Source organism: Patiria miniata, unplaced genomic scaffold (assembly GCF_015706575.1).
Source record: "Patiria miniata isolate m_02_andy unplaced genomic scaffold, ASM1570657v1 HiC_scaffold_17, whole genome shotgun sequence".
Taxonomy (NCBI): Eukaryota; Metazoa; Echinodermata; class Asteroidea; order Valvatida; family Asterinidae; genus Patiria; species Patiria miniata.
Genome location: NW_024037055.1, coordinates 719661 through 735201, shown reverse-complemented (window position 1 = coordinate 735201; position 15541 = coordinate 719661). Strand labels below are relative to the sequence as shown.

The 15541-nt window shown below is 43.3% G+C and overlaps 1 protein-coding gene across 1 annotated transcript in view; it reads right to left on the bottom strand.

Annotated features, from left to right (window-relative positions):
- Positions 1–15541, bottom strand: part of LOC119723310 (leucine-rich repeat-containing protein 9-like) — a 165845-nt gene that overhangs the window by 6786 nt on the left and 143518 nt on the right. Inside the window, exon 22 of the mRNA XM_038193864.1 lies at positions 9829–9954. Coding sequence (XP_038049792.1) covers positions 9829–9954 — 126 coding nt within the window. The remainder of the gene's footprint in view (positions 1–9828; positions 9955–15541) is intronic.

Sequence of the window (15541 nt, the reverse complement as noted above, 5' to 3'; positions counted from 1 at the left end):
GGAGCTCAATCAAACGACGCAAAAAAAGCTATGAAAATAGCCTAGCCTTACGTACGTAAAGTGTAGTACATGTACATGTAATGTCACGTATCATAAAAGAGTAATCCAGACACCATGCATTGTGGCACTGCCAGGCACCAACGTCTTTTATGTCATTGGAACTCCAGCCCTTTCATCGCAAACCTTTCATTATTTATCACAACCTCTTTGTCTGGTGCCGCCTTGGCCGGCTACCCAATTTCTTTTGTCAGCGTTAATCTAGGGATTAGTGTAGCAACCCTTGCCTGTGCTCAATAGCCCGCATAAGCACGCAATGGCACGCAGTTGCCCGCAACGGCACGCAACGGCACGCAATTGCGGGCAGACCCGTGCAGCACGGGGTAGCACGCATGAGCACGCGTGCGCACGCGTGCGCACGGGGGCGCACGCAAATCGGAATTAATCCACGGGGCCTAACATTGGGATAAAATGAAATCCAAAGATCTTATCGCTGTGGACACTTGCACAAGCAATCTTATGAGAGTTCTTTAAATACACAAATCAATTATTTGGCTTGCACAATTATCTCTGAAATGTCTCTAAAATCCCCTGAATCAATGACAGTATATCTAGTAAAAAGAACAATAATTATTTCCCAATGAGATAAATAAAATGTAACTTACCAAAGGTAACAGCACAAAATTGCCACTCTATGGCTGCCTGACCACTATAGCACACATACAGGGGTATGTGGCACACACACATGTACATGTACATATGTTCACTTCATGAATTCATCTTGGCTACTGAGCCACACCTAAAGAAACAATAACCTGGGCTTTACATCGGTTGTCGAGACAAATACATGTACGTGACAACTGCACGTGACCGATTCAAAGCGTCCCTGTGCAGCTAATGTACGATGTGAAAGTCATGATTGGCACCAACATTCTCCGTCTGGAACGTACAAGAATAATTTGATGCCTGGAACAAAGATGTTTGGAGGCAAGAGAATTCCGACAGTCTTAGTTCAAAATCCTTCCGTAGGAATCGGACGGGCACACTCGGTCCACACCAGATGTGGTCCGTCTATACAGAAAACAGGTCTTTACTACATCTAGCAGTAACAACTGCCAACAAAAAAGCAATCTTAGGGACAATTGAAACAGATGTGAAATTGTCAACTGGTTCAAGGAACTACATGTTTAAAGATCTCGATTAATGTGGTTTTTTTTTATAAGAAAGGCATTGAAGAGGTCCCACACTTCAGGGGTGTTGCAACAAACATCACCTTAATTAACTGACATGGGGTACGACTGTCTAACATAAAGTAATCTACTGTCATGTTAGAGGTCCCTCAAGTGCAGGCTGTAAAAAAAGCCGTGCTTGTTTAAGAAAGGTCTGATGTGAACAGGGATTGACAGCACTCAGCACATCAAGAGAAATTCCTGCGGAGCCAGATGAAGGAAAACCAAGCTGCGCTGGAACAGAATATTGTTATCCTCGGAAGTACAACTGACTGGTGAACCAAGAGAATGGTTATAACCCTGGGAAACCAATCAATGGGACCAACAGGGAGTTATAACCGCTGCTTATTTACACCATCCGCCGTTTCCTGTTATCCCTCGGGTACTGAATCAACTGGAACAGAAGGATGACAAGGTCCTCTTCTTATAAGAAGAGGACCTTGTCATCCTTCTGTTCCAGTTGATTCAGTACCCGAGGGATAACAGGAAACGGCGGATGGTGTAAATAAGCAGCCCGTCCATCTCCAACATGTATTCGTCTGCCACATGCAGGGGTCAGGAACCCCCGCGCAGTAGACCGAAAATCTGTGACTAATCCATGAAACAAGCAGATTGACATGATTAGTTGCTTATAGTGTGGTATATGGTATGTCAATAAAACAGCTCCCGTAGGATGTTTGTGCTAAAATTGATTTTTTTTTTGCATTTCTGGGTTCTGTAGGGTCCAAACTATCAGAAATTGATGGGGTTCAAATTGTTCGGACCCCCACCCACTTTCTGGGGGTCACCCGTTTTTGGACACACCCCCCCCCCCCCCATTTATAATACTAGAGTTGTTTTGTAGGCTTTTCTGAGTTAATTTATTACACTTTTAAAGCAGCCAGAAGTGTCTTTGTCTGACTTTTGGTTCAGCAGCTGGGGTCTCTCTTCACCTGGGGACACCCCCCCCCCCTCCGGACTGACCCCTATGCCTATCTCAGTCATCATAGCATTCCTCGCCCTACTCCTGCTCTTTTCTCGGCCAATACGAGAACAACCGAGGTGTCAGAGACAAGGCCGTCATGAATTCCTGGTGACCAGCAGGGATTCAATTCTGACCAACCAGTACATGGCTGGACTGCGAGACGAACGAGTCCTGCAGAGACTTCATGGATCTGAGGGTGGAATTGAGGGTTGTGGCGGAGGAGAGTAAGCAACGAGATGAACGAAGGAGGCTGACGAAGGACATGGAGAGTCCGCTTTATACCATGAGTGAGATGGTTCACAGTCTCCCCCGGCAAAAATGGGAGGCAAGACCACAGATAAGCAGAGTCAGCCCGGGAAAGATGCCACACCCCCTCAGCCAAGAGATGATGTACCACCTGCCCTGCAGCAGCTCATCGCACAGCAAGTGGGCGAGATAAGGGTTATGTGTAACAGTCAGGTGGAAGCACTAGGCCAAGTGCTCCGAGAACAAGTACAACATGGACAGCATCTAATGCAGCTAGAAAGAGCAGTATTCCCTCCTCAGCCCATGAGTCAGCCCCGCCAAAATAAGCCATACTCGGGATGCTACAACACCTTGCAAGAGACTGCCCTGGAGAACACAACGCACCACACCCATCTCATAATGTCATGCAACGGATGACAGCACCAGCCCCTACAACCCAACCTCAGGTCCAGCAGACGTCAATGCAGCAAGCTCCGTTAAACTAGACCAACCCGTGGATAGGGCTATCTGTTGGTTCTACTAGAAAATGCCCGGTCAACAAAATTCCCCCAGATCATGTCCACGAAACTACCAAGCTACCCCTGACAGGACCAGTGAACAGAGCAGAGGTTAGAGTCACTGGAGTTTCTTGTTCAGAGCTGCTCAACACCGGGTCCCGTGCCCAAGCAACTACAGTAACTGATGATTTTGTGGAACGACATCCCAGTTTGAGCCGACATAAGCTACATCCATCCGATGTGTCCATTACAGGAGCTGGAGGACAGCCAGTTCAGCATTCTGGTGTTATTGTGGTAGACATTCAAATTATGGGGCAGCAGATTAACAAAGTCCTGGTCTTTGTTCCGCTATTAAACCGAATTTCGATGGGAGACCACAGTACGTATTGAGACCAATGTGATACGAGCCTGCCGAGATAAGATGAAGTCAGCCTGTGGAAAGCGCTTTATGATGGAGAGTCAACTGCTCTACCAGCCTTGGTTCCAGGCCTTTTAATGAAGATGTAGCAGATCATGCAAGGGAGACAGTTCCTCCTAGTTCTACCCAGGATGATGCAAAACCCAGTCCTCAAGCACATACATGATTCCATGGTACACGCCAAAGACCGATACTTATGGCCAGAAATGTATTCTGAAGTGAAGAGGTACATTGCTAAATGCAGACGATGTGCACTCCGCAAGACACCAGACACAAGAAGACGAGCGGATCTGCAGAGCATCAGGACAAGTAGGCCATTGGAATTAGTGTGCATCAATTCTTTTTAAGGTTTAGAGACTTCCAAGGGACAGTATGAACACATACTGTTCATCACAGACCACTACACCCGATATTCTCAAGCCTATCCCACTAGAGATGAGAAGGCAATGACTGTGGCACGACTTCTATGGGAAAAATTCATCTCCAACTATGGAATCCCAGAATGACTCCACTCCGACCGGGAGGGGTCAGAAAATGTGAACCCAATCATTTTCTCACAGTCTGGTCCCTATTGAAGCCATAACAGCAAAAAAATGAAGCCGAAACAGCAAAAAAAAATAATAAAATTAAAAATTCCTACGGGAGTACATGCCATACCAAAGTTTTGAGGGGGTCAAAACTGAAATGACCACCCAAGAAGTGAGGGAGGGGTCAGAAAATTTGAACCCCATCATTTTCTCACAGTCTGGTCCCTATTGAAGCCAAAACAGCAAAAAAAATTAATTTTAGCAAAAATATCCTACGGGAGTACATGCCATACCGCACTTTTAGCAGCTACCACTGTTGAGAGGATCAACCACCCCTAAGGAGGATGTTAGAAGCAACGTTTTTCTTGTTTGGGAGGTGGATAGTCAAAAGCACCAAACTGTGCCGTAAATACCAACAAGGGATTTCTCGTGAGAGAGTACACAGTTGAGCAGGCTGCGCACTCACCTGGTCGTCGATGTAAGCCACAACCGTGTCAATGTCACATCGAACCAGGATCATCTGGCACATCACCGATTTTACAAAATAACATCAGAGTTTCTCCAAGACTGCCAGCATCTCAAGTATGTTAACGGAACTTGGATGATGCTCACACAGGGCCTCACCAACCCGCTACTAGATGCGAGTGGTGGGTAGTCAACTGTCAGGGTAACATGTCTGCCATGACAATTAGTGAGCTGTGAGAGGCACACTTCTGTGAGGTTTGCAACGTTGAACCATCACTGGAGGCGCTGCGCAAGTCAGGGCATGACCAACACTGGATGCAGTGATGACTGTGCCGGTACAAGGAAAATAGGTGAATGTCACTCTCTGTTTCCGCAGCGCAGCCCAATCGCCTTTACTATTTGAGCAGAGGCCAGGAGTGAGGCGAAAAGGCTGAATGGGGCCACCATGAATTTGCAGCGGGAATCTTTGAAACCGCAAAATGTCCAGTGCTCTGGCCTGATAGGAAGTTGCTGTTGTGTACCCTTCAGGTCAGGGCTTGTTTCCCATGCTGATATGTATGAAAGTCGACTAAATCTCATAAACATCTCCTCAAGGGAAAAACACGAGGGGTGCAACACTGTGTTGGCCCAATGTGATTTCAGCCTCAAAGTCTCTACAACGAGCTCACATGAGTCATGAGTCTAGATAAGTTACTTATGGTAGTCATCAAAACAAGTGAAGCCGAATCGGAGTCGTTGTTACCAGTGAAGGTCTTAGCCTATGTGGGGTGGCGCGCAAAAGATGTTGATAGGGCGGCCACACAATCTCAAGAGGTAAGCAGCTGAGAAAACAAACAACAGTTTGTTCGTCCCCTGCGCTGGTCTGACCGTGGGGATGATGGCTTTCTGAGATTGACCATCTGAGCAGTCGTCATTGACCAATATGGATGTAAACATCAATATCCCCCGCAAAATATTTGTGTTCGTTACAAAGTGGGACTCGAATGTTTGGCAGGCGCCCTTTGACAGGAGAAACAGCTCATAAAGCATGTTACCCCAGCGGGACGAGGTTGTTAGGGTCTACACTCTTAACAGTGAAAATAGCAATCAACACGTCCGCTGATACTTTCGAGTTAAGACTAAACCTAACGTACTTCATGTCTACTGCAAAATGTATTCAAGCTTGCCGAGTATTATCTACAAAGGGCCGTTTGAATGACGTGGTCCTTGCTGGCAGCTTGTCATTAGCTGCATTGGAGAGGGAAGGTTTACTGGCAACAACAAAAAATTTACCCAAATATGCTAATAGAAAATGGTAATGATCACATTCTTGCTGAAAGAGCAACAGGCATTTTGGATGCAGGCACAATGTTGCGAATGTGTTCCACGCATGCCTGATCTACGGAAGCATCATAACAATCAGTCATTGATGTTATGTTCAGGCTGAAGTTCATTGTGAAGGGCAGCTGCCATCTGATGAACCATCCTAATGCAAGGGCCGAATTGACTCCATAAACAAGAAACCGAGTAGCACATCTGGAGGGAAGAGTTGCACACGGCCACAGTCAGTGGTTAAACAACTCCCTCCGAGAAACTGGACATTACAGTTGAACAACTTGATAACAAGGTCCTTGTTATAACAGGTACTTTGTACAAAAAGAAAAGAAAAAAGAAAATCAAAGACTTGGGACTTAACATTTTCCCTGTTATCCGCTCCGTTCTCAAGTACCCCCTCACCGGCAAAGAAAGTACAGTTGGGGGTGACCAATCGACGCCATCTTGCCTGACTGCAATTTTGCCGCGACGCGCGGCCGTACCACTGCGTGTACATAGTACAAATCCCCTGGTAGACGTGCGTCACACACAAGGAACGGTGCGCGTCAACCTGCTAAATGTCCCGCCCATAAGACGTCGTTGCTAGGTAAAAGGGCGCCCTCTTTCATTGGCGCACGGAGCCCATAAGCACAAAGTTGTATTAACTGTGCTTTCTTACCAGGGTTCGACTGTGCATACACATGTACACTGAACACTGTACACTGTGTAAATGTGCATAAAAGCTGCAGCGATTTCAGTGCAGGCAGAAACACCGACGCATGGCTGAGCACAGTGCGGCATGTCCCTTTGTCATCAAGCCACCCAACCGTGGCTACTGTAGAGGGATACAGAGCATGGCTCGCAACTCAGACGGGCCATTCCATCAATTGCACCTGCCAAGTTTGTTTGTTTTTTCCAATAGGCACATAGGACCGACAATGAAATCGGCAATGTAGCTGATAACAATTGCAAGGCTTGCAATGAGTGGCCTAAAAAAAAAAAAGTCCTCATCCCAGCTGCGTTTGCCGCAGTGGGATCGGTGCAATAAATCACCTGAATTTGACTGAAGAATAAGAAGAACGAAACGGTCAATGATAGTAATCCTGTTCCCGCCTGAAAATTGGACGCCATTTGTCCGTTGACATAATGTTGTCGATGTGTTCCACACACACTTGATCCAACGGTAGTATGGGGAACACCACGGTCATTGTTAGATGTGAAGCCCGTCCTGCGCTTGAAAGATTTATGATCGGGCGGAGGGGGCTCATCGGGGGCGGGGGCGGGGGCGGGGGGGGGGGGGGGGGTCATGTCCCTCTACACAAAACGGAGTTCCGTTTCTGCGATGGACAGCTGCTGTAATTGGTCTGGTTCTTTGTCATCATCGGCATCATCGGCTGATTGCGAAGGTCGAGTTGACTCTGGTGAATGAGTGCCGTCTGGAGGGGCAAGTTGTACAGAACCACGAGGCGGTGGCTGGGCAACTCCCTCGGAGACAAAAGACACGGGTGGGGATCCCGGCGCACGGCTAACTGCGTGCAGTAGGTCCCGTTGGTCAGTGCCCATGCGAATCTCCTATGTCGATCAAGCTGGTTTGATTGAGGCATTCCAGGGCAATGGCCATGATTACCTGGAATTGGCGGATAACCTAGCAATAAAGAGATCCACAGCCAGATCCATAGTAGCCACCTATCTGAAAACAGCAAGACCTGAACATTTCCTGTGGGCGGAGCACATCATTTAAAGATGGACGAGGATATGAAGAACCACCTTCAAGTTATCCTCCAGACGTACCCGCTCCTCACACTCTGCTAAATGAAGGAGAGTCTGAGAGAGAACCTTCCTCAAAAGCCTGACGTTTCTACCTCCACCATAGCCAGGGCACTGGCCGACCCAAACCGACCCAAACCGAAACCAACCCAGAAAAAAACCCCCGAATATCTGGCTTGGACAAACTGATCACTTTTTTTGTGCTTGCCTTTACCCACGTGGCATGCATTCTAATGCAAAACCATCGTCTCTCTCTGTCATACTCAGTGGGTTGATCAAGAGTAACTCCGCTTATTGAACAAATGCGTGGTATCACCACGTGGTGTCAGTGTCGATCTGACTGGAGAAACTGATACCGTTGGAACTTGGTAGTATATACTGTAACGTAGAACGAATCTGGGGTTCTCACACGCCAGACGAAGGAAACCACAGACACCATTCATCAGGGCTTCGGGGCTCTCCGGCCATTTATTCTTGCCACTTTCTTTACACGAGGCTCTCTATTTATACAACTCACAACAAAAAGGAACGCTATACAAAAGTCACACTACTGAGTCGGCGCAGTCTGGCAACGGGTCTCCCTGGCCCAGCAGCAGGGGTCCCAACGCTACAGTTGCACCGTGGGTCCGAGCTGGTGCCCTCTGCCGGCGGCCCAGCACCGCCGTTACACAGCCCCCTCCGAGGACCCTTGTTCGTCCCCGAACAAGGCGGCGCCTCCGCTGGGGTATCCGCTTGGGTCTCCTGGTCTCCTCCGGGGTCACCTCTGGGGTCTCCTCTGGGTTTTCCTTTGGTTTCCCTCTGCCGGCGGCCCGGCACCGCCGTTACAATACGCACATTGGCCACACCACAATGGGCTGCGGTCACAGTAACAGTCAATAATATTGCATCACCTGAATTTCTAAACTGTTTCAGTTTATTTTATTTATTTTTCAAAAGATGGCTAAACCAACCCGGCCCGACCCGAAAATGTAAATGCAAACCTTGGAGCCTTTCGAGGAGTTGCTCGCTGCAACCGTGGCAGAATGCGATGGGTTGCTCACAGGGGATGACCCCATATTCCTAATTTACGACAATGCCAGGCCTCATATGCAAGCTCAGCTACCTGATAGAACCAACCCCAACATCCAAACCAAGCTGTTTTCACATTATTCACCATTTCTGATCATGACGGAGATGGCCTGATTGGCCTTCAAGACTGTGGTGAAGAGGGCTATGGCGCTCTCATTGGTTTCGTGTACAAAACCAATGAGAGCTGTTACTAAAAAGTAGTTAGAGTACAAACAAAGAAATGAGGATTAGGGCAGGGGGTTCACGATTGCCGGTGTTTACTAAGATTGGTGTGGGTTGGTTATCCAATTAGACTAAGGACTTGGGACAATGGGGTGTGTGCGATTTCAATGGGCCCGAGGATCTGGGCAGTAGTACAAACAAAAGAGAACAAAAGAAGGAAAGGGGCAGTTCCTCATGAGTATAGTAAAAACGAGCTGCTGTGTGTGTGTGTGTGGGGGGGGTGTGTTTGTTGTATATAAAAATATCAAATTATTCAGTAAACTCCATTGTCCATTTCAGTATTCCTCATATACATTGTACTTTCCTTCTCCAATTTGAAGGCTTGAAGTGCGAAAATGATTGCCCATAGACGAAAAAGAAAGCAAAATTCGGTAGGGAATTCTCCTTATAGTCACCAAGTGCGCGCGCGAAATTGAATGACGGGTATGCGTTGTCTAACTGAATGAAGCTAGTTCTAAATTAACGCATGAAAGTACACAATTCAAAGTCTGCAAAAGAAATTGACGGCTCAAAGTTTGAAAATGAAGCATGAGAGCAACGAGCTGAGAAGCAGTAATGTATCTGGCTATAAAATTGACATATTCTCAAAGGGCACTGAGGAAACTGATATTAGCCATTTTCTCTCATCTGTTTACTTGATCCTTAGGGAATGTTATAACCGGTAATGTAATAATCGATATGTATTTTAACACCGAACGGAAATGTAACAAAAATTGACCTAGAATTGTCAAAACAAAACTTAAATTGAGTTGTACATCAATGTAATATGTAAGATATCTTCCAGTTTGTCTTGGACAGGAGTGGCAAAGGAAGCTTTCTGTGCTTGCTTTGTCACCATTATTTGCCAGCGTCATTTTTGGCGGATACAGGCGGGTTATAAATTGCCGTTATTATTATTATTATTATTATGTCCTATGCAGAATTTACAATAACAAGAACTGTTAAAATTCCGTGGTATCCTGTTTGGAACACAAAAGGGGTGCTGTGAAATCATTGTTTAAATATAAGCACATACTGAAGAAGGCTTGTATAAAAGAATGGAATCCACTGAAGGCTAAAAATAAAGTTAGTAAACCACAATTTAAACTTGTTGCAAATTAGAAATTAAAAAAGGCTAAAATAAACTGATTTTTACCTGTTGCTCTAGAAAATACATCTCTGCCTTAGTCCTCTCTTCTGGACTAACTGGTATTCCATCAATGCACAGCAAGTTAGGTTGTCTCAACACAAGCAACGGACGATGCATCAACCTTCTGGATACCTGAAGATTGGTGAAAACATGTTAGTAATTTCATATACAAATAACGTGTACATATACTATAGGTTTTCCCGGCCAATTTTGAATATTGGTCATTCGTTTTCGTCTGAATTTGAATGCACGTCTTTAATCCCATTTCAATTCGACGAAAGTTCAATGATTTTCATTGTGCGTGCATTCGGTTTTGAGAAACAGACGGCCAATTACGTTACCAGTGCATTCATTTACGCAAGCATACCTTTTCTAAATTGATTTCAGGTACAGCTAATTTGATTCACGGTTAATGAAAAAGAAACCCCTGATTTTATCTGGTGCTGATAGATTGACGAATGTTTGAAATCGCCTCCTAAAAGCGAAATAGAAATCTTGTAAATGAATCATAACGAAAGGTGCTGCTCAATCACTTAATTGATTGAACTGCAATGGAATCAAATGCTTTGGTAGAGAAAATGAAACACGTGTTCAGAGCGATTCTCAAATTCAGAAGAAAATGAAAGACCGATTTGCAAACGTGAATAAACATTGTGGGAATTTGGCCAGGAAAACCTATAGTTCCACTCTGATAATCTGCCCAAAAGGCACAACAAACAAGTTACACAATCATAATGCCACTAGATATTAAACAATGTGATGTTTTGGTAAGAAAAAAATTAATATTAATATAAAAATACAGTCTTTTATTTTTTTTAACATTTAGTTCATTGGCTATTCGGCACAGTTGCGGAAACGACTTTGCTTTTGTTCTGATTTTTGGGGGGCTTTTTTCTTTGTTTTAAATCTGAATTTTGTCCCTTCTGTTTTCTTTTCCATCCCAAGTCCCACAGACTTTGTACACAATTTTTTTCCGGTACAACGTATGCAACTGGCACCCCCTAACCCATAGGCGTAACTATTTGTTATCTTCTTTTGTTTTTAAGGTCTTACACGGCGTCACACTTTGTGAATCCATTAGAAACAACACTTTCATCAACCCTTGTCATCTTGACTCCCTCACATTCTGCCATCTTCCCACTCGTACAGATACACTACTTCACTCCCCTTCACGTCGATTCCTGAGGTTGTGGGACACTATTCCACCACACATCCGGGATGCTACTGCAATCTGTCCCCTTCCGACATTTCTGCTCCAACTTAAAGACATCTGCTTAAATCCTGAATCATTGTTTACTTTGAATCTACCCATATTGACCCAGGAGCATGCAATTATTCAGTCTTCCTCTCCCTGCCTGTTCGTGTCTTGTGGATTTTTTCTTCCAGTGTTCCTGTCTTACTATGTGTGGGATAACATGCTTCCGAGCAACTATAATTTAGTTTACTTTTGTTGTCCCTGACCTGCAGAGTATTGTGTTTCTTTTGTGTGTTTTTACTTGCGTTTTTTTGGGGTGTCCCTTCAACTGCATGCTCTCCTCATACACTCATCCTCTCATTACTCATTATTCATGGATTTTAACTTAGTTCACTATATGCTCATCTAGTTGCCCTGCTGTTATCATCTTTGTTGTATATTGTACATGTATATAGCTTTTTTTGTCTCGTTATTTTTGTATTTCTAGTTTTTGGATTTGTTCTGTACATGAATATATATATATATATATTTTGTCTGTTTTTTTTTTTTTTTTTTTGAGGTCGAATAAATAATAATAATATTAAATAATAATCTTAAAAGTGCATATTTTAAAGCCCTATATATAGAGAACTGTTAGTCAGATTGGGTTGAAACTTGGTGTATATACAGCGCGTCCCAAAATACCCGCAACATTTTTTGCGAGGCTCTAGCGGTAAGTATTGGTTTGACTTTCAGAAGGTACTAAAATTATTTGTGTTCAAATAAAGGCATGTCCAAAAAAAAAAACTCATTCGATTTCAAGAAAAATCAATCATGTGCTTTTTTTTTAATGTGGAAATGCTTCATGTTCATAATGTAATGATCTTGTTGCCTTTTACAGGGTGAGTCATTAAAATTATATTTCATATTTAAATATGTAGCACCAAAATATAACGACTGGTAAGCCAAATTCATAAGGTACTTTTAGATGAAAAAATGACTGAAATTGGTCAATCCGTTTACAATAAATATCACCATTTGAACACAATGACCCTAAAACCTGTCTCGTCAAAAAAATGCGATTTCAAGAATCGTCGCAATTGTTTTCAAACATCACCAGCGATAAAATCTCACTTTAAATGTTAAAAATATTAATAAGGAAACCCTTTGAAGGCCCGTCCTTTAAACAAGATTTTATAAATCATATTGCTTGCCTAACCAGGGTTGTTAATAAAGATATTGTGTACTACAGTTGGTGACAGTTGCTGAAACAAGTATTCTGTGTCATTTTCTTTGTTGTTCCAAACAGTCAAAACACACAATGAATTGCTTTTTTTTTTGGACGAGACAGGTTTTAGTGTCATTGTGTTTAAATGGTGATATTCTTTGGACGGATTGAGTAATTTCAGTATTTTTTTCATCTAAAAGTAGCTTATGAAATTGGTTTTCCAGTCATTATTATTGGTACTACATATTTTTTTTAAATATGAAATATATTTTATTGGGTTTGGGTTCCCCTTTTTTTGACTCACCCTGTACTTTCTGTGTTTCCTTTTCTTTTCGATCAACGCAGACTTCACCTTAAATAAATTTACAATATTGCTCTTTGTTTCAAGTTCAATGAGTTGTTAATATAAATCATTTGGTTTTTTTTATGGACCTTGTTGACTTGAGTTTGCATCTGAAGTCCCTTATCATAAATTGATTTTGTCTTCAACATGTTTTATTTGAGCACGAATAATTTTAGAACTCTTTTAAATATCAAACCGATAATCGCCAGGGATAAAATTATTAAAGATTCCCAGCTTTAAAATGGTATAACAATAATGGCAGTACATGTTTCTGTGCCGACACTAGCGTCTCGCCAAAAAAGTTGCAAATATCTTGGGGCGTGTGATGTGTTATAGGTCAAAATTTTCATGATGACGCCATCATGTGATTTTACTTGCTTTTTTTTTTTTGATTTTGAACCTTAAAGCCATATTAAATTCAAAATTCTTTTTGTGATAGATTTGTTAGGCAATCGATATTTGCCAGCGGCGGCGGAATGGTTTTTAAACTGGGGGGGCATCACCGAAAAGGGGCACTTGCTAAGTATTTTTTTTGGCACATCCATGCTGAAAGGTTGACACATTTTTGTCACCTGACACTAGTGGGGGGCGGGGGGGGGGGGCTAGCTGGTACCATCTTTCAAAATAGGGGGCGCTCTTCAAAACCGGCAATATGCAGCAAACTACGCATTATGTGCCCATTTTCAGGGCGCATTGTGAAGCTTTTGGGGCATGGTTTTCATATTCCTCATTCATGTCAATATCTATACCATTTTGGGTAATGGTTACTTTAAACAAATGTCAGAAACTTTTAGGGCATTTTTTTTTTCCATCTCGAGGGCGCACATTCATGCTCGAGGGGGAACATTTATGTTGGCAAAAGGGGCACTTGGGTAAATCTGGGGGAGGGGAAGTGCCTCCCAGCCCCCCCGGTTCCGCCACCCCTGATATTTACACAAAAATGAGACAATTATGTAATGTCATGATGACATCATAAAAAATGCAATGTGTAAAGACGTCATGATGACGTCATAAAAAAATGCAGTTATTAAAACACATATAATGGAATGTCCTATCATCAAGAAACTTGCTGGGAAGCTAGATGATATTAAATTTTAAAATTTAATGTATGTACCTCTGTCATTTCTGTTTTAGCCTCTGAAGAAGAACTTGCTAAGTTCGCAACGTCAGGCCACATTAATTTTAAGATTTAAATTTTAAAATCTGAATTTTTAAAGTTTTAATGTTTAATTTGTACTGAATTAGACACTCTCTTTGCTCAGATCGACTCTCAACTTGCACAGGCTAAGACTACATTGTAAATGCGTGCATTGACAAGTGCCATCAACATGACGTCCTCATTTGCCTTGTGATGTTGTCATAAGGGTGCATTTTTTAAAGTCCTATATCTATATGTCAAGGTGTTAGATGGAAGTGGGGGTATGGGTTGGTCCTATATCTATATGTCAAGGTGTTAGATGGAAGTGGGGGTATGGGTTGGTCCTATATCTATATGTCAAGGTGTTAGATGGAAGTGGGGGTATGGGTTGGTCCTATATCTATATGTCAAGGTGTTAGATGGAAGTGGGGGTATGGGTTGGTCCTATATCTATATGTCAAGGTGTTAGATGGAAGTGGGGGTATGGGTTGGTCCTATATCTATATGTCAAGGTGTTAGATGGAAGTGGGGGTATGGGTTGGTCCTATATCTATATGTCAACGTGTTAGATGGAAGTGGGGGTATGGGTTGGTCCTATATCTATATGTCAAGGTGTTAGATGGAAGTGGGGGTATGGGTTGGTCCTATATCTATATGTCAAGGTGCTAGATGGAAGTGGGGGTATGGGTTGGTCCTATATCTATATGTCAAGGTGCTAGATGGAAGTGGGGGTATGGGTTGGTCCTATATCTATATGTCAAGGTGTTAGATGGAAGTGGGGGTATGGGTTGGTCCTATATCTATATGTCAAGGTGCTAGATGGAAGTGGGGGTATGGGTTGGTCCTATATCTATATGTCAAGGTGCTAGATGGAAGTGGGGGTATGGGTTGGTCCTATATCTATATGTCAAGGTGTTAGATGGAAGTGGGGGTATGGGTTAGGAATGTTGTTAATGGGGCTGTTTTTCATTTCATTTAGTACATTTGTTTTGTTTTCTTTACTGTGCAATTTCTATTGTTGGTTCTTATCTTCGTGCATCGCCTTTGGTAATGAGTGTATTTTTTTACATGTTTAACTGAATTTTTAATGATGTACAAAGGAAAGCAAATTTCATGTGGCACATGATGGATGAATAAATAAATTGAATTGAATTGAGTCAAGAGAACTAAAAGTGTGATTGCGTATAACCTTTGTCTGTTTATATATGGGGATGTGTTTACGAAAATTGAGATGACATCACATAGGCATCTGTGCACCATCAAGGCTAACCCTGACCTTCCCATCCATGCTGATTTAGAAAAACCTGCCCAACATGCGCCTGAAGTCCCCGCAAGCCCTTCTGGTCTTCAGTTGAATACCTAGATGACTTTGATCCTAAGGCTGAGTGGCGCAGACTCTTGGCAGATGGGAACACCAACAATGGAGAGATCATCACAGATAACACAGTAAAAACACCAGCATTTGACCTCCATTGCAAGCAATGGCTAACCCTGAACAGAATCCGCACCCTCCATGCAAGAACAGCAGTGTTGTAGTACTTGTACTCGGTACTCGTACTCGAATACTATTCGAGTACTTCTTTGGAGTACTCGTACTCGTACTCAGTACTCGAATGTCAAAGTACTCGTACTCAAAACGACGGTACTCGTCCTCGGGCAGCAAAGTACTCGTACTGCATGTCGGGCGGACTCCCTTGTACCCTCTTTAGAGGGGAGTTTTTAAAAATCCCCCTTGTGGCTGATCGAGACCCACTGTGTTACCGCATCGCAATCTCCATGGATAGGCCCGTACGAAGCAGAAGGCCTTGTGAGTAATTATTAAAATGATTGGCTATG